The following is a 27,728-nucleotide window of genomic DNA, read 5'->3' as shown; positions in this document are numbered from 1 at the left end:
CTTATGTGTCCACGATGGCGGGGTAGAGGCAGCAGGCAGCAGGCACAGTGGCTGGATTAGCTGAGGGCTCACATCCTGAACATCCTGATCCGCAAAGAGGGAGCAAACCTGGAATGGCAGGTGCTTTGAAACATCAAAGACTGCCCATAATGACATACTTCCTCCAGTAAGGCCACACCTCCTAAACTACCCAAACAGTGCCACCAACCAGGGACCAAGTATTCAAACATCTGAGCAAACAAGGGACAGACTCAGTTACACTACCACAGGCCCTACTCACAGAGTTTCTCATTCAGCTGACTCTTAAAAAATCCCCAAGTGATGTTGAGGCTTCGGGTATAGGAATAAAAATCTCAGACTCTTTGGGCTAGTTAGTTCAAAATTCCTTTTTAGGTGGAAGTCTAAGATTCCCAGGGACTCAGGCAATAACCCACGGCTGCACACGCTGAAACAGCCAGGGATGAACTCCTTCCCCTAAAGAGGGAAGGTCCGGCAGGGCGACTATGAAGAACATGGTGCAGGTTAGTTTTTAACTTTCCAACTGTGTAGAACAAGAAGTTTGACCCTCTTATCCAGCAGGCTGGCCCCATTTTAATTTATCTTAATCCCACCTTTCTGCTTCTCCACCAGACCCCTCCCCGCATGCCCTCCTCTAGAAACACATCTAGGTGTCTCTTGAATTCATTTATTGGCCTTGCCAGGAGCAGCATAATGCTGCTTTTGTTAGTCTCCTGGCCCAGCCCTCAAGCCGTGCTCAGCCTCCGAGTTCTGCTCCTCTTAAAAAAAACATAACTGAGGAGTCTCTGGAAAAGAACCGTGAGATCAACCGAGGCAAATTCACAAGATGGAGAGACACTCAACGTTAATGCGGGAAGAACAGAGTCTCACCAGCACTGGCATCAGCTGCACCTGCTTTCTGTCCCCTTAGTCTCTATTAGTTCCGAGTAGGAAATCTCTGCGGTACTGGATTAGAAATTCCACATAAAAAGGGATTTCAGGCTTGAGTCTTTCTAAGAAGCGGGTATTTCCAGATTCAAGAAAAGCCCTTGGTCTCTGGTAACAAGACAGATGGAGAGATGGAATTTTGGGGCTGGTATCAGGGAATACCAGGAAGAGGAACGCCACAACTGTGGTCCTCATGCTTCTGTGTGCTACCTGGATGATCTGGGGCAAACCACTGAACACTGCTAAACCTTAGTTTCCTCACCATGAAATGGGAAGAAACTGATCTGGATCCGGGGCATTTGAGCAGCAATATACACAGTCTTCGTGGATTGGAAAATCAGGGTTACAGTATCTCCCAGGCTCATACCTGCCAGTCTGAGTCTGAGGCCCAATTTCCTATAAAGTAGATCCAGAGCATAACCACAGAACTCAAGAGGCAGGGTGGGGAGAGAATAGTGGACCTCTTGCTGGTGACGCTGCTGGTAGGGAGAAGAGCCACAAGGGAAAAGAAAAACGCAGGTGTGATCAGAGATGATTGCTAACCAGATGGTACTGGTAATATCCATCATAACCAGACGGTACTGGTACGATCCATCATAACCAGACGGTACTGGTACGATCCATCATAACCAGATGGTACTGGCACGATCCATCATCTGCGTTCGGCAGCAAGCACACTGCTGCACAGAGCACCAGGGACACCAGGGTCATTAGCCCACCTAATGTGGGTTACTTGTACAAATCCATATGGCACACCACAGAATGTTCTAGCTCATAAATTTGTACAAGGGGTGCTATGGAGATGGCTTAGCAGGTTAAGACCACTGGCTGCTCTTGAGGAGGACCTGGGTTCAATTCCCAGCACCCACATGGAGGCTCACAAGCATCCACAGCTCCAGGTCCAGGGGATCTGATGGCCTCTTCTGGCGTTCTCAGGCAACAGGCACACACAGGTAAAATATATTTAAAATAAATTTTAAAAATCTAAATTTTTTTTTAAAAGATCTGTATAGGGAGCCGGGCGGTGGTGGCGCTCGCCTTTAATCCCAGCACTTGGGAGGCAGAGGCAGGCGGATTTCTATGAGTTCGAGACCAGCCTGGTCTACAAGAGCTAGTTCCAGGACAGGCTCCAAAACCACAGAGAAACCCTGTCTCGAAAAAACAAACAAACAAACAAAAAAATATCTGTATAGGGGCCAGGAGATGACTCAGTCAGTAAAGTGCTTGCCATTCAAGCCAAAGGGCCTGAGTTTGGATTCCCAGCACCTACATTTAGATTTAAACATTTTTTTTATTTTGTTAAATCATTTGATAAGCTGCTGATATCAACACATTCTAAGGAATCTAGAAGGAAATAATATATTTTAATTTTTAAAAACTGCAAAGAAAATATTTAAACAATTTAATATTTTAGAAACATCTAAACAGTTCAATGTTTTATTTTTAAAAAAAAGACAGCACTCAGGAGACAGAGGCAGGAGGATCTCTGTGAGTTTGAGGCCAGCCTGATCTATGCAGGGAGTTCCAAGACAGCCACGGCTACAAATGAGACTGTCTCAAAAGAAAAGAACACATTGGCTTATTATGTACCTACAAAAGGCTCTATACACACCACCAAGATGTTTAAATTTGTCCCGTGTGACAAGAGCACACAGAGCTTTCCAGCATAAAGGGGACACAATCAGTTGGATGCAGGGCTTAGGACGAAGGCCTCTGGCAATCATAGGTAGGAAGGCTGCCTGGAATGGGAATAGCCAAGAATTCCTTCAGAAGTGACTGCAATAAAGCAGGGCTGATGTCTGAAGTGAAGCAGCGGATCAGTGAGACCGAGACCAGAGGTATGGGAAACATGTAACCGACAAGCCGACTAGACGCAGAGAATGAGGTAGAAATCGAGGATGACTAAGAATTCTCCTTAGGAGGCTCAACTGATGGTGGTGACATAAGATGCGAGGCAGGAAGGATGGTTTCATGAGCTATTTGTCCTCTGACTTATTTGTAAGGGGCACTGGCAGCTCCTGAAAGGTGAGCTGGAAAATGACTCCGGCTGGCTATATCCGTCGTGAGCACGTGCGCCATGCGCTCACCTCTAGCCATGTTATGACCATGGAGCAGGGGATATCAAATGAAACCAGGCAAAAGAAACAAGGACCAGAGGGGGAGCCTGTTCCCCTGAGAGGAGAGCTAAGCGAGGAGCATTTAGCGTGAGGAGCGTTAGAGGAAGGGGGGCTTTGTGGAGTGCGAGCACCCTGAAGCAGCCGAGCACCTCCCCCCATGTGTGTCTATCATGGCCTCCATGTAGGAGACAGTTCTCTCCTTCTACCTTGTGGGTCTCGGGGTTAGAACTCAAATTGTCTGGCTTGGCACCAAGTGTCCTTGCTTGCTGAGCCATCTTCTCACTGATTCCCAGCAAGGGCTTTGGAAAAAAATGGGATAAAGTCACTGTTCCTTCTATAAATTCTATGAGGTAGGGGCATCCAGATAAATACATGTAATTAAAAGGAAGGGGGAAGAAAGAACCTATTTTGGTGCACTGAGAACAGCAAAGGGATGATTCATGTTTTCCCAGTTGGTGAAGAGCCTGTTGCTGAATGTCTCAATAGACAGAGTTCCCTTGCTTGCTTGCTTTCTTCCCTTTCTTTCTTTTTTTCTTTTTCAGTTTTTGGTTTTTTGAGACAAGTTTTCTCTGTGTAGCCTTGGCTATCTTGAAACTCACTCTGTAGACCAGGCTGTCTTCCAACTCAGAGATCCGCCTGTCTCTGCCTCCCAAGTGCTGGGATTAAAGGTGTGCGCCACCACCACCCAGCTTAGATTCTGCTTCTGATGCTTTAGAAATACTAAGAGCCCAGGAACTCTCAATCTGTAACTGAATGGAAATCTAGCACTAGAGATAAACAACCAAGAGCACAGGGAGCCTCACGCTGCAATTCATTTCAAAGACAGAAATTCTTTTGAGGACCCTGGTAAAATCAAGTAGGACGGTTCAGGCAGAGCCTGGTGGTACAAGCTCCTCCAGAGGCTGAGGCAGGAGGACCAAAGTTCAAGGTCTGTCTGGGCTATGGAAGAAGTTTAAGGCCAATCTGGGCAACACAGCAAGGCCCTGTTATAAAAACAAAAAGCAAAAAGGAAAGCTGGGGACCTAGATAGACTCATTTAACATGCTTGAGGTACTAGATCGGATCCCTAGCACTGAGGGGTGGAGAGTGAACCAGAGAGCCACTTAGAAGGAAAAGTGACAGCCATCAGACTAGTGCTCTGGGTGCAGGAGCCAAGCGGGTTGGCCACTGTCTGGACAGCTCCATGAATGCCCCCTGTTGACTTAGGACTGGAGGCTGAAACTCATGTGGACAGAGAATGTGCCTCCAGGGGACACCCTCTGTGGATTCAGCTCAAATTCATGAACCAACCCCCAATTAAAAAAAAAAAAAACTACTTTGCCATCTAAGAATTTAACTTTGGGGCTGGAGAGATGGCTCGACAGTTAAGAGTGCCCTTGCTCTTCCAAAGGACCTGGGTTCAGTTCCCAGCATCCTGTCAGGTGGCTCACAACCACCCGGAACTGCAGCTTCAGGGAATCTGACACTCTCTTCTGGTCTCTGTGGACACACCTGGCACACTAACCCCCAACTCACACACAAACTCTTAAAATCTAAAATTTTTTCTTAATATCTACCCTAATATCTAGTACCCAACTCCAATAGTTCAGGCCATTTGAAAACCTTCAAGGGAGTTACTGATATGGAAGAACAAACACATATTCTGATTTTCATGGCCTCCAGCCCAAAGCATTCCTTATTCACACTCACGTCATTCATATCTATGGTTTAAAAAAATTATCTTTAACACAGCTCCTTCAAAACCTTTGACACCGAGTTTTAATCCTGACCTGGAGATGCAAAGCACAGCAGAGTAAAACAGGAGTTCAAGATATTTCTTCTTTTTTTTTAAGCACTAGGGATTGCACTTAACTCCACATGGTGCTAAGCAAACATCCTACCACTGAGTGTCCTCTCTCTCCATCCCTGGGCCTCTCTGGAGATCTTTATGGAAGATGGGGGAGGAGAGTTCCAGAAAATCTAAAAGCCTTGTTAATATCCAAATCCCACTTTTGAAGCATAAAATGCCCTACTATAAGCTGGGCTTAAAAAAAAAAACCCAATCAATTCCATTAGAAAATAGAAAAGCACAGAAAATACAAACATAAAAGTTGACAGTAGGAGTCGGGTAAGATGGCTCAGCAGTAAGAGCCCTTGCTGCCATGCCTGATGACCTACCTGCTCAGTTCCCCAGGACCTACGTGCACAGTGGGAGAGCGGAGTCCTGCAGGTTGTCCTCTGCCCTCCACACACACCCTGTGGTGGGCATGTGCACACCTGTACACATATGCATGGGTGCTCATGCAAATAAATGTAACTTTAAAAAAACAACAGTAATCATTTTTTTCTCCCCAAAACTAACACAGGAGACAAACATCCTCAGACCACAAAGGGTATCTTCGCACCCCATTTTCCTCAATACCTATCCCAGGCCTCCAGAACTGTCTGCTTTCTTTCTTCAGATAGTTACCATCCAGCCAACAGGTAATTATAAGCACTCTGGAGACTACAAAGAGGGATACATGTGGTCGTGAACCTCTGGGATTCATCTAGAAGATAGTCAACATGCATGGACAACTATGACATAAGAGAGAAAGAATAAAAGCCCAAAGAAGGCTACATAAATTATTAAGGTACTTGCAGCAAGGGAGAACTGGACTAACCCCATTCCTGTAAAGGCGCTGGAGATGGAGTATGTGGACAGTCTAAGTGTCCACACCGAATGGAGAGAAGACACAAGACAGGAACTACAAGAATGGAATGTGAGTCTCACTGAGTGCTCAGGAAATGCCAGGCATGTGTGCTAGAAGCTTCCCGCACTTAAGGTGCAAAAACACCGCAGGGAGTGAGTGGAGCAGTAGACACAGAGAGGACTTTGCAATGCAGGACGCTGGGACTGATGAGCAAAGCAGAAGAGAGCAGTGTGTGCCAGGGCTCTCTACCAGCTCTCCCCTCTGTACCACGAGAGCAGAGGACCCGGTAGCGAAAGGAGGTTCCTTCCTACTTTGGAATACCACTGGCAAGAAGACATCTATCGAAGCCTTCCTGGGACGACCTGAGTGTAGGGGCCACTGATGAGAATGAACTAATTCCTTAACTACAGCCTATCCCCGCCTCTTCCCACCTTGGCCTGGAAAGTGTAAACCTGCTCATTGTAAGCCATAAGGAGGCATGGCTGGCAGAGCAGAAATGACAGGAAGTCATTTCACCAGCCTAAGGTTACCATTAACACTCTGAGCCACTGCCTTGAGCTAATTCTTGTTTGTTTTTGAAGTTTGGTTGAAATGTCACAAATGGAAAATTTCAGTAAAGCACCCAGTTAGCCCCAAGACTGGACACACCTGGTGCGGACCCGGCAAAAGAAACGACTTCATTAGTAGGAGAGGCAAGGGCGAAATTTACCTCTGAAATCCGCCTGCAGCAGGAGAAAGCACTGAGGCCAAAGGGCTGTCTGTTTTTACAGCTGTGTCAAGTCCTGGTTCTCCTCCCAACACTCAGGAGCGGGCGAGGGCCCAACGAGAAATGGTCTCCAGCTCCTCAGCTGCAGCTCGGCCCACAAAGGTTTTTAAGAACCAGTTAATGAAATAAAACAAGACCAGATGAGGTGGGATAATGAACTCTATTTCCACAGCTAATTTATATGTTTAAATCCCAAATATTGAAATATTGGTGCTTTTTTTTCCTTTTAAAAAGTCGGAACACTAAATTATCGATGTGATTTTTGTAACCTCAAATTTAATAGTTGCTTTTTGTCCTGGCTGCACCAATGACACACGCGTCTGTGCCGTGTGCCACCACAGCTGGGCTCTGAGAAGCCGATGAAAGGCAAAATTTCCCCTTGTATGAGACCAGAACTCCAATACCAAATGAGCTCTTGATTGGAATTCTAGTTTCAAAGGAATTCTTGATTAAAATTTCTGACTCGTCATCAGTTTGCAAGAGACACTTTTGGCTCTCGATCTTTGCCACACCCATCCACTCAAAGTAATGGCTTCTAAGAATTCTTTGGCATGAGAAAAACCACCACAACATTGACTGGCTTTTACTTTTTTCTGTGACTTTCCTTACAGAGGTATACCTGGAACGCCAAATAACACAGAAAGATTTGCAAATTACCACCTTCAAATTTGGATGTTTTTCAAAGCTGAAAAGAAACTCGGCAGCCATGCAGTCAGCGCCTTGGACCTGCTTCTGTGTCCACTGGAGCGCGGGAAGTCAAGACTGGTCCACTGCGGGAGAACCAGGCCAGGCTCTATCCATGCCATCTACTGCCTTTCCCAAGCCACGTGTCCCAGTGCTGAGGCTGTACGCTAAAACTGAGAGCCCCCATACCTGCACACTCTCAAAACACATGGGGTCAATACACACTGCCTTTCCTATAGAAAAGCTGCCTGTTTACACCACCAAGTTAGGAAGGAGAGTGTCAAATATAATAAAAAGCAACAACAGTAATTACCCAATTCTTCTAAATTTCTATTTTTAAAACACCATCTTTCATTTATAGTTTTGTAACTAAGCCAGAGCTTGGGCATTTCTCTACTTGAAGGCAATTTAGGAGCCTATATTAGGGGAACCACCGACACTGACAGCCCTATTAACACAGGCATAACCTGGAAGTTGTTGGAAGAGTAGACACCCTGAACTGGATGTGGTGGTGGATACCTGGAATCCCAGAACTTGGGATATGGAAGCAAAACGAGGATGACCAGAGATCCAAGGTCATCCTTGGCTATACAGTGAGGTCAAGGTCAGTCTGGGTTACACGAGATCCTGTGGGGAAAGAGACGAGAGAGGAAAACTTCTCAGGACCGAGGACACAGCTCAGCTGAGGAGTGCTTGTCTAACACCCTGGGTTCATTCCCAGCACAAAGAAAAACGGGATAATGGTGCACACCTACAATCTCAGCATCTGGGAGGTTAAAGGTCATAATGGGTTACACAGTGAGTTCAAGGCCAGCCTGGGATGCTCCAGAAAAGAGAGACAGAGAGAAAGGAAAGAAGAAATGGAGGGAGGTAAGGAAGGAGGAAAAGCAGAGTCCCTGTCCCTGTCAGAAACTCACTGAATCACAAGTGTACTCTTTCAAGGTCACCAGATCAACTGTAGGTACGCTACACCACCTTCGAGGATGGCACACCATCTACACCACCTTAGAGGATGGCACACCATCTACACCACCTTAGAGGATGGCACACCATCTACACCACCTTAGAGGATGGCACACCATCTACACCACCTTAGAGGATAGGATGGCACACCATCTACACCACCTTAGAGGATGGCACACCATCTACACCACCTTAGAGGATGGCACACCATCTACACCACCTTAGAGGATGGCACACCATCTACAACAATCCAAACGCACAAACAGAGGAGAAAAAATTAAAAGACTCCTGTAAGACTGTACCAGAGAGGAATGAATCAAGTACTATTTATCTAATAAGTTACCTTAAAACAGGGTATACTAGCATCATGCTGCACACCTTTAATCCCAGCACTTGAGAGGCAACATAGGTGAATCTCTACAAGTTAAGAGGCCAGCCTGGTCTACATAGTAAGTTCTAGGCCAGTTAGAGTTATCTAAGGAGAACTTGTCTCAAACAAACAAACAAACAAACAGAATATAGCAGAAGCTGAAGTTTACTTTATGCTCCCATTCAACTCATCCTACTTATCCATTTGATGTCACCAAAAATAGAATAAGACAGTTTCCTGCTTTCACAAAGCTTACGATGGAGGAGGAGGGAGATTACACACAAAGCACACGGAGCAGGCGCAAAGTGCCAGCTGCTGTTATGTATGGACGAGAAAAATCAGTGGGAGCGGGTGTAATTAAAAAATTCCTGTGGTCCAGAAGTCAGCGATTTCTGGATTATTAGGCTATTTAGGACAGGACAGCTGTGGCTCACATGGTTCTAGTGGCCCCACTGCCAGCAGAGATCAGTCAACAAGAGATAAGCCAAACAGGTTCATGTAATGGAAGAGCCACTAAGGCTAAAGCAACACCTGGCAGTCTGCGCAGGCTTTGGCTAGCCAGAGGGTATTACTGGCCATCACTAAGAGGGTGGGTTGAGATGCCAACTCCAGCCTAAGTCCAATGTGTGCTGCCACAGAACTGAGTAGTAAACACTTGAGAACGTAGAAAATCCAGCTGAATGAGTCGCTTAGTCTGCTGACCGCCCTCTCAACTGCAAAGAAAGCCAGCAGGCACGACGGTGGGAGAAAGGAAACAAGATCCAAGGAGGACAGCCACAAAAACAGCTCAGTAAGGCACCCGAGGGATGGCTCAGTGGTTAAGAGCACCACTTGTTCTTGAAGAGTACCTGGGTTTAGTTCCCAGCACCCACAGAGTGGCTCACAACTGTGTAATTAAAGGCATTAGGGGGTCCGGCACTCTCGTCTGACTACCTTGGGCTCCTGCATCTATGTGGCACACATACATTCACCCAGGAATATATACACATGAAAGAGAGAGAGCTCATGACTTCAAGACGGGATGATAAAACGTACAACTGATGTTTCATTTTCTCAGAATGAGCAGAAATGCCAATGTCATACTGTCCCCACAGGGTGTCATGTAAATGTCCATAAAGATACTTAAAGGCAAACCCATGTTTACGGTGCGTCCTACACAACAGTTACTTCAAAGACCTAAGAAAACCCTCAACCCAGGATCCCAAAAGGAAGCCATCACCTACATACAAGGTATAAGTCTCAAAGATTGCAATTTAACACAAAGAAAAAGTACATGGGGTTGAGACAATAGCGTAAGAGTGTGTGACAACGGGCACAATAAAGGTCAGCTGTGACCGAACACCCGTGCAGCAGGGAAAGACTTCCAAAACAATGCTGGGCAAAGAGAGAGATGCATGAGAGTACATAAACAATGAGATCATGGATAATAAAACACACACACGCCTAAAACCAAGTACCACATATTTTCTAAAGGTATCAGTCATTTTACACACACACACATGCACACGCACACACACATACACACACACACACATGCACACAAATGTTAAGTTCTATATTCTCCTCTCTCAGGCTAATTACTGAATTTACTAAGAGATTTATTTTCAATGGGTATTTTCCCACAATCTTCTAGATTGCCAGTGACCAAAGTTTTCTTTAGTTCCTAGGACCACAGGCCCCATACCAGATCTTCCCCTAAGGACTAACTGAGAGAGTCAGGTATGGTGGTGCAAGTTTATAATCCTAGCATTTAGGAAGTGGGGGCAGGAGGATCAGGAGTTCAAAGCCACCCTTCACTATACAGCAAATCCATGGCCAGCATACAGGAGTCCAGGTCTCAAAAAATCAAAACCAATCAAGCAATCAACCAAAGAACTTAAAAAGGGAACTAACTCAACACTGAAATAATGGCAAAGACAGCGAGCATCCTTAAACTAGACTAACATCTGTTTCCCCATCCCACCCTCCCTATCACCATATCCTATCTTCTTCTGTATACAAGACATCCTCATACCAACCAACCACAGTAATGTGCACAGACTCATCAAGTATCCATGGTATGTCAGGCTCCCAAGAGGCAAAAAAAGAGACCAAAGCTCAACTGCCTTGTTGACATTAGGCAACACGGCACAGAGATCTCAAAGCAGAGCCATCCTGAAGAGAGCGCTCAGACTCAGCACAGACATTCTTTCATCACGGCTGTCCAGCACTGGCCTCTGCAGCCAAGCTTACCCCCATCACTCTGCCTCGCTGCTCCACGTCTTCCCACATAAAGTGAACTATGATCCGGCACATGTATTTTCCAGTGCGGCCTTCCTGCTTCATTCGGACCAGACACATCCTGAGTGGAAGCAAAAGAGAGTCACTGGAGGAGCGCATTTCTATTGCATAGCTCACAGAAGAGGGATTTTAGCACCGCACACCGAGTCAGCATTCAGGAGTGACTTCATGGTCTCTAACACAGCTGTATCACAGCACTATATATATATATATATACATATATATATATATATATATATATATATATATATTCCATCTGAAGTGTGCAGTTGAAAAAAGCTTGCTCTGGGCAGTGGTGGCACACACCTTTAATCCCAGTACTCAGGAAGCAGAGGCAGGTGGACCTCTGTGAGTTCCAGGACAGCCTGGTCTACATAGCTAGTTCCAGGACAGATGGGGCTACACAGAGAAACTCTGTCTCAAGAAAAAAACAAAAACAAATAATAATAATAATAATAATAATAATAATAATAATAAAACCTTGCATATTATAATTGGATCCTTCCTGGATATTACATAAGATAATGTAAGCGCTATGAACCATGAAGACAGGGATACCTCGAAAGCCTCCCTCACACATGGAAGAAATCATAGGTGGTTGTTAGAAGATAATCAAGCCTGAATTCTCCATTCAATTGAGAATTATTGTTCGCTACTATAGAATTTTTTCAACATGGGCAAAAGAATTTTCCGGTCAGTATAGTAGCCACTAGCTACTAGTAACTACTTTAAATATGGTTACTCCAAGGATTTCAAAGATATAGTAAGGAAAAGAATCACATTTCAAATATTGCTGTCACATTGAATTTGTTTTCATATACATTTAAATAATAACTATTACTGATTAATTTCAGGGGTTGGGAGATGGCTTGGTAGGTAAGAGCACTTGATCTACAAACATAAAGAGTGGAATTATAATCCCAGCACCCACATAAAAGGAAACATGTGGTTGGGCATCCCTGTAACTGTCACATTAGGGGCTGGACATAGGTGGGCATGGCTGTGGCTGTAACACTGGGGGCTAGAGACAGGTGGACGTGCCTGTAACTGTAACATTGGAGGTTGGAGACAGGTGGGTATGCCTGTAACTGTAACATTGGAGGTTGGAGACAGGTGGGTATGCCTGTAACTGTAACATTGGAGGTTGGAGACAGGTGGACATGGACGTAACTGGGGGCTGGAAACAGGTGGCTCCTGAGAGTTTCCTGGTCAGCCAACTTAGCCCAAACAGTGAGCTTCAGGTACAGAACAATAGAAACATAACATCTTCATCTGCCCTCCCACATAGTACATGTACCACCTGCACCCCCTACCACCCTCCCACATACATACATACCCCACATATTAAAAATTAACATTCTTTTCAAAACCACTTTCACGTGTTTTTACTTTAAAATATAACTAGAAATGTGGAAAATTTTCTGTTACATTTGCAGCTTGCCTTTTACTTTTCTTGACTAATATCTGTTTGGCGTATAGATCACTGAGAATACTACAATCACATAGACCAGGCTGGTCTCGAACTCACAGAGATCCACCTGCCTCTGCCTCCCAAGTGCTGGGATTAAAGGTGTGCGCCACCACCGCCTGACCAACATTTTTATAATTATCAAATTGTTCTCCCACTAGATGTAAATTCCATTGAAGGCAAAGATCAAGTTTGTTTTTGTTTATTTGTTTTGTTACTGTTGTTGTTTTGAGACAGGGTCTCAGTATGTAGCTCTGACTCTCCCAAACTCATTCTATAGACCAGGCAGGCCTCAAACTCAAAAGACCAACCTGCCTCTGCCTCCTGAGTGCTAGGACTAAAGGTGAACACCACCACACCCAGCAAGAATTGTGCTATTTTTACTAATTTAAAAATATTTTATTTAGGAGTTAGGAGAGATGGTTCAATGGTTAAGAGCACATACTACTCTTCCAGAGGACCCAAGTTTGGTTCCCAGCACCCACATCACAACTACTTATAATTCAAGCTCCAGGGGATCTGAGGCTTCTGGCTTTCTCATATACCAACACTCACATGTACAAATCCACACACAGATGCACATGCATATACATAATTAAAAATAAAAGTATTTTAAAAATATTATATTTAATTATACAAAAGAATATAACCAAAGTTACTAACTGATTTTTCAAAGTGGTTCCTAATGCTATTCTTTTACTTACTTAATTATTTATTTTGGTTTTCTGAGATAGCGTTTCTCTGTGTAAGCACTCTCGCTTGTCCTGAAACTAGCTCTCACAGACCAGGCTGGCCTCAAACTCACAGAGATCTGCCTGCCAACGTTGAGTGGCTCACAGTGGCCTGTAACTGTAGCTCCAAGGGATCTTACGCCCTCTTCTGGCTTCCTTGGACACACACACACACAAATAAATCTTTAGGAAAAAAAACTAGCCAGGAGTAGTGGCATCTGTCTTAAGTCCCAGCAGAGAATCTCTGTAAGTTCAAGGCCAGCCTAGTCTACAGATCAAGATCCTGTCTTAAAGAAAAGAAAAGAAAGTCAGTGAATAGGTTTCTGTTTAGAGCAGACTATGAGGACACACAGATGCACATCCAGTACACAGGAGAGAGGCAAGGGGATTGCAAATACAAGGCCAGCTCAAGCCACAGAGCAGGACCCTGTCTCACTACGTTCCTCTGTAAAAGAAGAATCTACAAGCAACAATGGAATGATTCTATCTGACTTGCCTCAACATCTCTGTGAATGACTAAACTGGAAAAAGAAAACATACTTATCAAATGGGCAGATGACAAGCTGGGCAAGAGAACAAATATGCTACATGACCCAACCATGAACCAAAAATACCTCCACAAGTCTGTCTCAATGGGCTGCACCTTACAAGAATTGGAATAGGAAAAAAAAATTTTTAAAAATTCACTGGAGTCCAGGAGACAAAACTCCAGAGGTCCATAATATACGAATCACACCCACCAACATAAAAAGCCTTTAAAAATGAAGGCAATAGAACATGGTCAATGCAGGTCAAGAGGATAATGATGCTGACCCCAAATGAGTGTGCTTTTAGATACAACTGAAATATGTCTCCATGTGCAAAGCAAGACTCTAAATCTGCTTGGAATAGCAGCATCTACTGGTTCTAATCTTGAGCATCAGACCTAAAGAGACGAGGTTGCAGTCATATTAAAGAGTAAGTTCTGTTCCACTGCACAGCAGGGAGACTAAGAACAATAATATCATATATTAGAAAGTGGCTAGAAGAAAGAATTTTAAATATTCTTACTTAACAGAAACGATATGAGATGATGGGTACGTTAATGACCCTGGTTTGATTATAACACGATGTATGTACGTGTCAAAATATTGTATAATCTATAAATATGTAATAACAATGGGCCAATTAAAAATAAAATCAAAATTAAGAAGATGAGGAAGAGAAAAAAGATGAGCAAGGAGGCTGGCAAAGTGGATCATCAGTAAAAGTACTTACCAAAGAACCCTGAGGGCCTGCCCAGCAGGGAAGTACCTAAAGATTTAAGTCTTTGAAAAGACAACTTCAAAATGTAGAAAACTGGCTTGTTCACATAAGGAGAATAAATGTTTGGTGAACATGATGCTTATTTTAATATTATCTATAGGCAGTTGTGAGCAGCCCAAGTTGAGTGCTGGGAAACAAATTCAGGTCCTTTGTAAAAGTTGTAGCTCCCTTAACCACCGAGCATCTCCAGATCCCGAGCAGTACCTCCCTTAACCACCGAGCATCTCCAGACCCCGAGCAGTACCTCCCTGTTAACCACCGAGCATCTCTGGACCCTGAGCAGTATCTCCCTTAACCACGGAGCATCTCCAGACCCCGAGCAGTACCTCCCTTAACCACCGAGCATCTCTGGACCCCAAGCAGTATCTCAACCACCGAGCATCTCTGGACCCTGAGCAGTACCTCCCTTAACTACCAAGCATCTCTAGACCCCGAGGAGTATCTCCCTTAACCACCGAGCATCTCTGGACCCCGAGCAGTACCTCCCTTAACCACTGAGCATCTCCAGACCCCGAGCAGTACCTCCCTTAACCACTGAGCATCTCTGGACCCCGAGCAGTACCTCCCTTAACCACTGAGCATCTCCAGACCCCTGAGCAGTACCTCCCTTAACCACCGAGCATCTCCAGACCCCAAGGAGTATCTCCCTTAACCACTGAGCATCTCTAGACCCCGAGGAGCATCTCCCTTAACCACTGAGCATCTCTGGACCCCGAGCAGTATCTCCCGTAACCACCGAGCATCTCTGGACCCCAAGCAGTATCTCAACCACCGAGCATCTCTGGACCCTGAGCAGTACCTCCCTTAACTACCAAGCATCTCTAGACCCCGAGGAGTATCTCCCTTAACCACCGAGCATCTCTGGACCCCGAGCAATACCTCCCTTAACCACTGAGCATCTCTGGACCCCGAGCAGTATCTCCCTTAACCACTGAGCATCTCCAGACCCCTGAGCAGTACCTCCCTTAACCACCGAGCATCTCAGGACCCCGAGCATGCAGCTTCATCGCTGATCTCAAGCAGATTTATTGATATTTTCATTCTAATTTTTAGCCTCTGAACCCAAATATAAGACTTTGAGACAATAATGAAAAAGACTGGACTACAGTATACAATAGAGAGCATATTTCAAAGTAGAAACGCACTGAGGAACGTTTTACAGCACCTTCTTTATAAGACTTTTCTAAAAGTTAATTAAATTGTTCTTGCCAGCCTCTCACCTGAAAAGACGCAATGTATTTTGATGCTTAAGTGTCATAGGAGGCCAATTCATCAACAGCAATAGTGAGGTAATGGAATTCTTCATTTATTTGAAAATTCTGTAGTCTGTTAATACACCTGCCCTCTGGGGTTTAAAACACACAGATTTTTTCAGACCATAAACTTTCTAACTATATCAACATGAAGGGAGGCATCTGGGATTTCACAGCACGGCCTGTTCTATAGCTATTATAAGACAATGGTCAGCTCAATGGTCATCTGGGCTAAAAAGGAATATGACATGAAGGTACTCTCAAGCTGACGGACAGTTTACCCAATGAATAGAAACTGAGCTCCTCCTGTATGTAGGTGATGGTTGAATGACTAGGTATTACAGTGATGGCAGACATGAGTCTGGCTTTCAAGCCATGTGTCTCCTAGGAGAAGCAAAACAAAGCACATATAAACAACAACAAAAAAGGACTGGCAAGATGGCTCAGTGGGTAAGGGCACTTGCTCAAGCCTGACTCCCTTGAACCCACATGGTAGAAGGGGAGAATCAACTCCCAAGAGCTGTCCTCTGAACTACATGCACACCATGGCACATATGCACAGATGTGTACATACATATACAGAATAAATAGATAAAAACATGTAAAACAAAAGAAGGCAGTATCAAGAAAAATAAACGTTGGAGATTGAAGGATTACTTTGGGATGTATGGGATCTGAGAAAGTTTGATGGGAAAGGAAACATATCTGAGGCTTGGAAGGATGGGTTGAAATGAGACAGAAAAAAGGGCAAAAGGGCTTTCCAGAAGACAGAACGAGAAGAGCAAAGGCAGGGCCATGGAAGAAGTCAGCGCATGTTAAAAGAACAATGACTACTAAAGTTGTGATGAGGTAGGGTATGAAGCAGGAAAGTGAAGCCAGAGGAATCCTGAGTGGCTTTGAAATGTCAGGCTCAGAAAAGTCTGAGCCATTCTGGGCTCAGCAGCCAATGACGAGCCACTGGGAAGAAAAGATGTAACGAGATCACCATGTTGGCACTCAGAGCAGGTGAGTCATTGAGAAGCTAGCTCTTCCTCCAGTCTTAGCCTGCCTGCAACTACACATCTACATCACCAAGGCTGGAGAGTGAGAAAGTGGAGGAAGTCTTTCTTCTGTGCAACCGAGGTCACTGTCTGGAAATACCAGACTGCCCTGCCTTTTGAAAGAAATATAAACAGTGGTGTTTGTTAGACACCGCTATCTAACTTTGGTGTTCCCAAAAGTTTAGGAAATAATTTAGTTCAAAAAAACTCCTAAAATACTGCATTAAATTAGTTCAGTGGATACGTGGCCGATGCAAAGCATTTTATGATATAAAGTTCAACAGCAAATATCTACTTAGAAAACCAAGAGTCAGTTTTCCTCTCAGCAAATGTACTAAAGGCTCCTGTGTTGTCAGGAAAATGGAAGATTATTTATTAAAAATAAAAAAAAGTCTAAAATCCAAAATGAAAAAAGCACATTGGAAGGGAAAGATGCCTAAACTGATACAAACCTACCTAGAAAATCAAAAACCACTCTTGAAAAGGAAGAAACTAAATTCTACTAAAGATAAATACAGACCCAGGCATGATGTTGCAAGCCTGTAACTCAGGCACTGGAGAGACTGAGGCAAACACATAGTAACACCCGAAATTTGAGGGCAGTCTAGGGTGCACAGGGAAAACCCTGCCTCAAAAAGCAAAAAGGTAGATGAACCTCCAACCACACTCCAAGAAACCAAATAATGGTAAAGAGAACAGAATAAAACTACCAAGCATGATTCAAAGACAAAAATACAAGTTGGGAAGTAAAAGCAAAATTAATCAAACAAATTCGAAATGGCTCATCTAAGACTAAATGGATCCTAGGACCTGCAATAAAACAAAGCTAACGTGCCCGACCTGCACTGTACATACAAGTCATTATGAGCTAGTCAACTTCCAGAATACTACCTTTACACAAAAGAACCAACAGCTCAACTCTGCTGCTTAGCTGACCCTGAGTGTATGCATTCCTCATACTCAATGTTCATGTTGACGGTTTTTTGTTTTTTAGACAGAGTTGTTTGTTTGGCTGGTTGGTTGGTTTGGCTTGGTTTTTTTGAGACAGAGTTTCTCTGTGTAAGTTCCTGTCTGTTCTAGAACTTACTCTGTCGACCAGGCTAACCTTGAAGTCACAGAGATCCACCTGCTTCTGCCCCCCCCCCCCCAGTGATAGAATTAAAGGCGTGTGCCTCCAGGCTTCTTAGACAGGGTTTACACAGCTCAGGCTAGTCTTGAACTTCTTGATCCTGTACCACCACACCCAGATCTTATGCTAAATGTTCAAAAGGGCTCTCTGAGGAAGGAAAGCCTGAAGACCAAAACAAAAAATACCTTTATGAATGCAAAGTAAACATTTTTAAAAGGTAATAATAAAAATTCTTGTATTAATTAATCACTTGCTTCACAAGTTCTTAGAGCACCCACTGTGAACACGGGCTGACCGAGTGTGAGACACACCGCTCTACAGCAATCCTCCATGCTCCTGCTGTGAACACGGGCTGACCGAGTGTGAGACACACCGCTCTACAGCAATCCTCCATGCTCCTGCTGTGAACACGGGCTGACCGAGTGTGAGACACACTGCTCTACAGCAATCCTCCATGCTCCTCCCACTGTGAACACTGGCTGACGGAGTGTGAGACACACCGCTCTACAGCAATCCTCCATGCTCCTCCCGTAGTTGCTGATGTTCTCAAACCCACAATTTATTATTGAGGTTTTAAGCTTCAGCACTATCCTGTCTCTCAGTGATTCCAGTGGCCCATAAATAATCCTGACTCTTTTACATATAAGGAAGGCAAATAACCCAGCTAGCAAAGTAAAGAAGAAAAAAAAAGAAGTGCTCAAGCCTTCCTGACGGCTCCCCAATCTCTGTAAAAGGCCAGCCCAGAGAGGCCAAAGGAAGAAAAGCTCACTGAGCAGGATAAAAGACTAAAGGCGCTGACTGTTAAGTTCTGCAATGCAAGACTTGATGCATCCTGACTCATCATCTCCCTTTATCTACACAATTGTGCATCTCATAAGCTCTTTGCATTTCACAGAAAACAAAGATGCTTAAGTAACTTAAGGTTGGAAAAGAGAGGAGCTGAACATAGCTAGAGCTTCCCCCAAGCCAGTGTCTCTACATCACTCCCTCAATTCAGTGCCGGTCCAGCACCAGCAGTCTCTTCCTGCCAGCACGACATCCCCCGTCTGCACAGTCAAAAGCAACAAGAGCCTCTCCTCTCAAACCATGGAACAAGGCCACAGCTCTTCTTGGCATCCATCTAGAGGGCAGGATTCTTGGGATTCTTGATGCTGGCTTCCTGCCACACTTGGGCAAAACAGCCTGTTTCACTCATCCATGTTTAGGATTTGCCCCTGTTTGACCACACAAGCTGCTTTTCGGGGGATCTGATCCTGAATTCATATTAGTGGCATGTGAGCAGGTCGGTCACTCTGGCTGCAATGAAAGAAACTCAAAGGGAACTTTCATAGAGCTTACTCGCTTTACTTCAGCATCAGCTGGGCTCGTGCCCCTTAGATTGCTGATGAATGGTTTATTTATTGGTGAGCCGGCACACTGACCTCTTCCTAGAGCTATCTCTACCAATTTCCTAAACTTCCTTCCTGTGAAGTCTAAGCCTTCTAGGGGAAGCATAGGAGCCACCAGACTTTTGTCTGTGGCAAAAGACAAGTGGGGCAAAATGCTTCCCGAAACCATCTCACCTGCCGTGAACTACCACTAAGCATACAACATATAACTAGAATCCATTGTAAAGACCAAGGTCTTGGCTGGCAAGTACCAGGGCGCTAAAGATAAAAGGCAGTTGCATGGGCCTTTGGTTTGAACAGAAACAAAACACAGCAATCTACACTTGAGGATGTGTGAACAGAGACTCTGGTTGAGGGTAGGCGAAAGAAGATGTGCTCATGGTCAGGGCACACCATATATAGCAGGTCTCAAGCCACCGGAACCCAGCAAAAGTCAGGATGCCCTACAGCTACACGAAAACTGCAAGGGTGGCTTTAGAGCCCCCTGCAAACGCTGCCAGTGCTTGCCAGGCTGTTGTCTGGCTGCACTGTGATGGGGGCAGAATGCTCTCCAAACCCTTTCCCTGCACTGTGGTGGGGACAGAATGCTCTCCAAACCCTTTCCCTGCACTGTGGTGGGGACAGAATGCTCTCCAAACCCTTTCCCACCCACAGTTTAGTTTCTTGTCTTCCTTAGAAGTCTTCTTATCTGACTTCTCAAATGTTCATTCCCTACCTTTCTTTGGAACTTGAAACTTTACAGGTTACTTCTTCCTCTTCTCTCTGCTCAGGCCACCCTCTGGCTCCGGACCCAAGAAGGCCAACAACCGCTGTCCTTAACCATCTACCACAACCAGGGCTTTACCAGGACACAGACACAGAATGCCAAGAAAAGCAGTGCTCGCTGTGTTCTGTCGTCAACAGGTGATTTCTATTGCTGTTCATATTCAGAACATGAGATCCATCCCCTTGGGACAGTAAGGGATCAACCATTAACACAGTCAGCTCTGTCTGTCTCAGATTCTCACTGCTGATGCGGCACATGAAGTGACCTGTTGTAAAATCACCGAAACTACCTCTCCTTGTGTAAGACAAGGGGTTTACCTACATATGAGGTTTTTGAAACTGCCTACTGGGTTACCACAAAGCTACATTTGGGTTCCTTTTCTGCAGGTATGTTATACAGATAAGGAGTGACCAGGTCATTCCCACATCCTTCAGTCTACGTAGCAATCCGCTCACGCATTTACACAGTATGGCTGAGGATGAGATTTACTGTGTGTGTGTGCGCACGTGCACAGGGTTTGGCATTAAGAGTGCATACCAATCTTGCAGAGGACCTCAGTTACAGAAGTTCAAAAAAATTTACAATGAAATAACAAACGATGAGATTTATAACTTGAATCTAATTTAAACATTATAAAATGATGGGGGCAGGGAGAGAGGTTGAGACTAGAGAGATGGCTCAGCAGGTTAGCACCATGTACAGACAGACACACACATATATTGGTTTGGTTTTTTGTTGTTGTTGTTTACACAGACAAGGTTTCTTTGTGTAGCCCTGGCTGTCCTGGAAATTGCTCTGAAGGCCAGGCTAGCTTCAAACTCAAAGATCCACCTACTTCTGCCTCCAGAGTGCTGGGATTAAAGATGTGCACCATACCCGCCCAGCTTGGGTACTGTCTTAGTTAGTGTTTCTATATCTGTGAAGAGACACCATGAAGGAAAACATTTAATTGAGGTGGAAGCTTAGAGTTTCAGTGGTTTGGTCCATTATCATCACGGCAGTGTGCAGGCAAACATGGTGCAGGAGGATTCTACATCTTGATAGGCAAGAAACACTAAGTGGTCTCAGACACTGGATGTGGCTTGAGCATATATGAGACCTCAGAGCCCACCACCACAGTGACACATTTCTCCAAAAAGGCCACACCTACTCCAACAAAGCCACACCTCCTAATAGTGCCATTCCCTTGGGAGTCATTTTCTTTCAAACCACTACAGTTATTATAATATTATTAAGACAAAGAGTAATAAAGCAGGACATCCAACACTCTCTTTTGGCTTCTGCACACAAAAGCACGTGCAGACAGACACAAACACATGCACAAATGCAAATTATATAATGTACATATCTATGTATCAAAATATTACACAGCACTCCATTAATATGTATAATTTTTATGTTTAAGTACCCATAAATTTTCAAAACCTTAAAATGTGAGCAGGGCAGTGATGGTTCACGCCTTTAATCCCAGCACTTGGGAGGCAGAGGCAGGCGGATCTCTGTGAGTTTGAGGCCAGCCTGGTCTACAAGAGCTAGTTCCAGGACAGGCTCCAAAGCTACAGAGAAACCCTATCTCAAAAAAAAAAATTTAAAATAGGAAGAAAAAGCAAAGGGTCACAGAACTGCCTTCAGAGGAAGGAAAGGCTTATGGTGAAAATAATGGCTTAATCAGGTATGGAGGGAAGAACAAGAGTCTGTACAACAGTAAGAAGGATAAACACCTGAGACTCCACAGAAGAGCAGCAGACAACAGAAGTAAAAGCATCTTTACTGCTGGCTGCATCTCATAGCACATGAACAGCACACTAAGAAACTTGAGAGCCGAGGTGGGAATCCAGCAATGAAATGAATTCAGCGGCAGAAACCTTCAACTTCTGTTTAAAATTAGCTCAAATAGAACAGAAGTATCAGATATTTACTGATATTGTAAAGACAAGATTTATTTAATGTTTGCATCCAATACAAGCATGCACACTGGGTTACAAAGTAAAACTCGTTTGTTTCTGTTAGGTCAGGGTCAAGGGTTTGAGCTCAGTAACTAATGACTACTGACCAGGTTAAACAAATGAAGGACACAGCAAGAGAAGCTCCCAGGTTTCTGGTACAGGAACCTGAATGGACTCACAGTGGATGGCTGCACTTAAATTAGGAGGGCTGCTTTACTAAGCCCGTGTCGGGATGCTGGGTATCTCCAACAGCATCTTTTTCAGCAGCTACACTCAATACTGACCTTGTTAAACAAAGCCAATGGACACATGATCAGTGCCACTGCAAGCCCACTGAACAGACAACTAACAAAGGTCTTCTAGAAAAAGAGGGGTCTGTAGTCTTAAATCTCAACCCACCGAGAAACTATGGCACCAGAAAGAGCATACAGAAGTATAACATCATCAGTAAACACACAGGACTGTTCAGTATCCTGTTCCTGTCCCAACTACAATAAGGATCCATTACCTCCCGGACCCAGGCTACTTTCATGTCCTAGGAGTCTGTCTGGCTTTGTTTTGTCTTTCTTTGTGACTCCCCTCCTCTTTCACAGTTCTTATTCCAAGAACTGTTTCAATTCTTATTTCTCCAATGGCTCGGCTTACTGTGCTCTCTGAATTTGAGATTGGCTGTCCTTCAATTTATACTCTTGAATCTTCAGGAAGAGAGAACAGGACTAGAAGATAGAAGAGTCTTACTTTTCTATAGACTTGGGGTGGATCCGTCCCTCTCCCAGCTGTTCTACCCCTTAGGAGAGGGGGTTCCTGATTCTGGGAAGATTACTGCACAACTGGGCCCAAAACTACTTCTTTTGTTTGTCTGCTTTTTGTTTTTATTTTTGTAAACAAGGTTTCTCTGTGTTGCCCTGGCTGTCCTGAAACTTACTCTGTAGACCAAGCTGGCCTTGAACTCACAGAGATCTGCCTGCCTCTGCCTCCCAAACACCGGAATTAAAGGTGCTTGACAATGATGCCGCTGACACCACCTGGCTTTTTATTTCCCATAACTACCTTTCTGGTGACCTTCAGACTACATTCCTCTACAAACCTGCCCCCCAACACTTCAGCCACTGGCTGCTTTCAAGAACTTGATGTTCTGTAGGTGGTCTTTCCCTCCGGTTGCCCTTCAATGTACTTTCCCTTCAGGATGTCCCTCAAACGTTACCTCTGCCCTACGCCATCCTCACTTCCACCTTTGTGCTTCCACAGCATCCCTTCGGGCTTTGCGGCAAACGTTTCATCATCATCTGTTTCAGACAACAGCACTCAAAAGTCCGTTTCCACCACGATGTCTTGAATGTGTGGACCGTACCATAGCCTTCTCTCCAGTACCCCATGGTCCCGAACACACAGTAGGTCCTTGACAAGGATTTACTGGTTCAATAAAAAGGCGGCGGCTGAGCCCTTCACGGATCATGGCAATTATAGCACAGAAGGGGCCAGGCAGTGGTGGCCCATGTCTTTAATCCCCCCAGCACTCAGGAGGCAGAGGCAGGTTGATCTCTGTGAGTTTGAGGCCAGCCTGGCCTACATCTACAAAGCAAATTCCAAGATAGCCAAAGCTATACAGAGAGACCCTGTCTCAAAAAACTTTAAAAAAAAAAAAAAGAGCAAGGAAGAGACTAGATAAAGACAAAGAATAGATGGTCCCCATTTTCTACCTAGCTGGTGGTGGTACACCCCACTCCTCACTTAGCTGCTGGTGGGAAACTCCATTCCTCTGAAAACTTAACTTCAGCAAGAAAGGTCGGGTAGACGTTTGGAAAGTTTAAAGAAATATAAATAATTTCAAGGCTCTCCCCGCTATTAGTCAAGGACTGACCTTGGGATGTGGTCACAGGGATTAGATATTTCATGTTGCCGTCCACTCTCTCTACCACTCTGATGCCTCCAGCTCTACGGGCAATAACGAGTCTTTCATACAGGCTCTGAATATTACCTTTGAGCTCCTCTGGGAACAGCTTCGCTGTCTCTCAACCCTCCCACCTTTCCAATGAACAATTCTCCCATACAGTCCTCAGCTCTTAAAAAAGTACTTTCCCTCTCAGCGTATCCAGTTTCCCTCTCTGCACCCCCACCATGGACACCAGAGGCAGACAGTGTGCCTTCTTAGCTGCCTGACAAGGAGCCATGGTATGTATCTCAGAGTACAGAGTTAGGAAGGGATAACGCTTGCAGCGCCCTCTTCAGTCCTGTAGGCATCGTTTACATTGTCCCAGAACTTAGGAGCCCCGTTTGTAACTGCCCATTTATGAGTCCTATCTCCCTCACTAAAACGAGGCTTCTTGAGAACTAGCCCTAGTTCCCAGCAGAGGCCCAGGACACAGTGTGCCATCTATAAACTACTGGTTTAGAGGGTTTAAAAAAAAAATCCATAAAATAAACTGCCCCTTCAGGCTCCTTAGCCAAGCGCAGTGACGATGTGAATTTGGAAGAAGAAACGCTTCAGAGGTGATCATAACTAAAACATCTTTATATAATAGCCAGGTCTGTGATGTAAGCTCAGCTAAAGACAGTCTCAAACAAGGGCCCTTTGACAGACAGCCATTCCCACGTAGTGAACCCACTTCTCTGGAGTTGACTTTCTCCAGACCCGGTAGCTCGCCCACCCCCACTTCAGCGATCCCTAGATTCCCTTTGACCTTTAATGCTGTGTAAGAGTGGATGAAAAATGGATTTTTTTTTAGGCTGCTTTACACTGAAGAAAAAATATACTGTTTAAGGTGTTAAATATTTCCACATGCAACAAATCTGGCTTGACTCTAACCTGTGCGCACACTTAGAGGCACAGGCATAAATGTCAGTGGTATAATTTGTTATAGGTTTCTAATGACCAGAGATGGAAATGACCACGGAGTCTCACAATTCAAACCACTTTTACGTAAACGTGAACTTTCCTAAAACAGCCAAGGGAGAAAACTTTCCACCCTACCTCAGAGAGTCTCTTAGAGATACTGATAGTGTATTATTCCTGGGGTTACGTGTTCTTTGAAAAAAAATATATTACAAATATTAGTTTCTTTTTGGGTTTATGCTTTGACCTTTAATAAAAATATGCTTCAAGGCACCAGTTATGAAAATGAAAGGAGCAGGTTTTCATGCTTGAACAAGTGTGACGTCATAGACTCAGACCTGAGGACATCTGTGCCTTACAACGCACGTGCACACACACATACACACACACACACACACACACAGGCATTTGGTGACCTCACTTAAAATGGCTCACTTACCAGACGTGAAGCAGGGTTATAAGAAACCATGAGTTGAATGTATCAGGCATCTGACACCCTAGAAAATGACAATAAAGTGTAAATACGAGAAGGTATAGAAGAGGCACGCTGTGTTAGCCCCTGGTGGGAATCTGTCAACTAAAATGAAAGGCGGTACAATATTCCTGACTATGCTTTGCAGAAAAGATCAGCAAAAGCACAATGGAAGACCATGGGCTAGAGCACGCAGCCAGACAACCTTCCAATTCCAGTCTTGGGCAAACTGCGCCTTCCCTCTGAGTCTCAAATCTCCCTCTCTCTCTCTCTCTCTCTCTCTCTCTCTCTCTCTCTCTCATTTTACAGAATGTGGCAGAGATGATTTCTTATGGCTCTAAGCTAGTTTCCCTTTCTAGGCTTGAAGTATATAAAGAGCTAAGTGAATACAGCTCCCCTGCTCCCTCAGCACCAACTGAGCCCAACTGAAAAGGTTAAGCCCTTCTGGTCTCCCTTTCCAATTTTTGTTTGTCTGTCGGATTTTGTTTTTTGAGACAGGGTTTCTCTGTGTAGCCCTGACTGTCTCTGGAACTTGCTCTGTAGATCAGGTTGGCCTCAGACTCACAGAGATCCAGCTGCTTCTGCCTCCCAAGTGCTGGGATTAAAGGTGTGTGCCACCACTGCCCGGTTATTTTCCAATTTTTTAAAAGACAAGCCACTGTGGTATGGCCATGAGTGTGCCAAATGATCTACTCAAATAACCAGGAGGGATAAAAGTAGAACTCTTAGGAGCTAGGGCTGAATCAGGAAGTGAGCTGCACCCACTGAAAGGCCAGTCCTTGGTTACAGGGACAACACTCACTGAACAGGACCTCTTAATTTCAGATCCTGAACATCAGATCTCAGCTCAGACATCCATGCCTCTCCATTCTCAGATTTCTACAAAATCCTTCAGTTGGCTGAGGGATCCCCACTACGTGTACCCTCCTTATCACATGACAAAGAGAAAAGTTTGACAAGGAGTAGGAAGGATAAAAGGGAGAAAATTAGTGGGGAGCATAAGCCCTTATGGTAGGACCAATCTTTTGGAGCAATGACTCAAAACGAAGAATTAAGGCATGGTAGCACCTGCCTAGATTCCAACACACATCCCATGATCTTGTGAGGCAGCAGGGTTGCAAAATCCAAGCTAGCGAGGGCTATATATAATCTGCATGCAAAACAAAAAACTCAAAAGTATCCCCTGCCAATCAACATTCAGGGAGGTAATGGTTAACAATGACAATCACTAGGAGTGAAAACCCACGGCAGGACCCCAGGAAACTATAACCCACACTAATAAGGGAGCCCTAGCTGGGCTCCTAACACACCAGATATAACAAGTGCTTCACAGCCATTAGCTCAGTGCATCTGTCCAACAACCCTAGTAGGTTGGTATTCATATATCCCTAACTGACAGTGTCATCAAGACAATTGCTCAGGCTCCAAAACCACAACACTAAGAACGAGACACATGGGATTAAATTCAGACTTTCTTGATTCTCTGTGCAGCGGGCGGACTGCTACTTCAGTACCTCTCTAATGCTAAGATGTGGACACTCTGAGAAAGGGCTGTGCTCCACGCCTGGCCTACCGCTAATCATCTTAATACAGTATTCCTCCCAACCCTTACTTTCTCTGGGAAAGAAGCACTAGCGCCTACTCTAGGGGTAACGAGGGAGAGTCAAAAAGGTCAAGTAACCACGGGCAAGCCACCACGTTAAACCAGTGGCAAGGCTGGGGTTTGAATCCAGGTCTGTCACAAAGGACACCAAAAAACTCGGGTGAGCTTACTGGGTGGTGCCTAGCAGCTGTCAAGTGGACTTCCTCTCTGAGCCCAGCAGGAGGGAGCTGGAGGCTGGCCTCACCAGCCATCCAGCTATTAAGACCAATGCCATCTGAGAACGAGCCAGCTGCTCCCTGTCTAGAACAAGAATAGCCCCGAGAAACTCTCAAGCCCAGATCTCAAGTTGGGTCTTTTTTTGAATGTTACAACAAAACATTTAAAAAAAAAGTTTTCTTGGAAGTCTGTCTTTCAGTCTGGAGAATGAAATCTGGCTGCTTCAGCAGGACAGGCTGCCCAACTGCACCTCTACATCAAAGATTCCCAGCAGCCTCCAGGAGCCTGTCCAGTTTCCTCAGAGGTGGAACCAGTTCTTGGGCTGGAAAGCACAGACAAACAGGTCAGCAGCTGGCCCTGGGTCACAGTTTTCTCTTCTGGGGGTCAGCTCAGGGCTGATGAGAAAAGAGCTGGCACATGAGCAAGTCCCTGTGCCCACGGAGGTCAGAACAGAAACCCACAGAGTAAACCTCAAAAATATCAAACCAGCGACTGAATGTTGACTATGAGCAACACAAAAATACAATTCTTAGCTCAACGAAATGTGTTTATAAACTGCAGGGCTAAACCCTGGGACACTCCGTCATGATCACACTCTTGCTCCAATACACACGCAGCATATTCTTTTCTGAGGCTAGACTCTTGACACCAGGTTCAGTAAAACAAAATAATTCCATTACTGTCATCGGAGAGTCCTACTATCATATTTTAATATGAGGTCAGACTACTTAATTTAATTAATTTAGTTTAATTTAAGTGGATCTAGGTAAAGTTTCTGAAT

General features: G+C 44.7%; 1 protein-coding gene across 2 annotated transcripts in view; it reads right to left on the bottom strand.

Annotated features, from left to right (window-relative positions):
• LOC121460485 (ubiquinol-cytochrome-c reductase complex assembly factor 1) overlaps positions 1-27,728 on the bottom strand; it is an 87,633-nt gene that overhangs the window by 30,286 nt on the left and 29,619 nt on the right. For both annotated transcript variants that reach the window (XM_041670919.1, XM_041670920.1), the window contains 2 exons: positions 25,096-25,153; positions 10,750-10,858 (listed from right to left, as the gene is read on the bottom strand). In XM_041670919.1, coding sequence (XP_041526853.1) covers positions 10,750-10,858; positions 25,096-25,153 — 167 coding nt within the window. The remainder of the gene's footprint in view (positions 1-10,749; positions 10,859-25,095; positions 25,154-27,728) is intronic.

This window comes from Microtus oregoni, unplaced genomic scaffold (assembly GCF_018167655.1).
Source record: "Microtus oregoni isolate MIOR12 unplaced genomic scaffold, Mior012 000020F_ref0000438, whole genome shotgun sequence".
In the NCBI taxonomy this organism is placed as follows: Eukaryota; Metazoa; Chordata; class Mammalia; order Rodentia; family Cricetidae; genus Microtus; species Microtus oregoni.
This window is presented reverse-complemented; position numbering and strand designations above follow the sequence as displayed.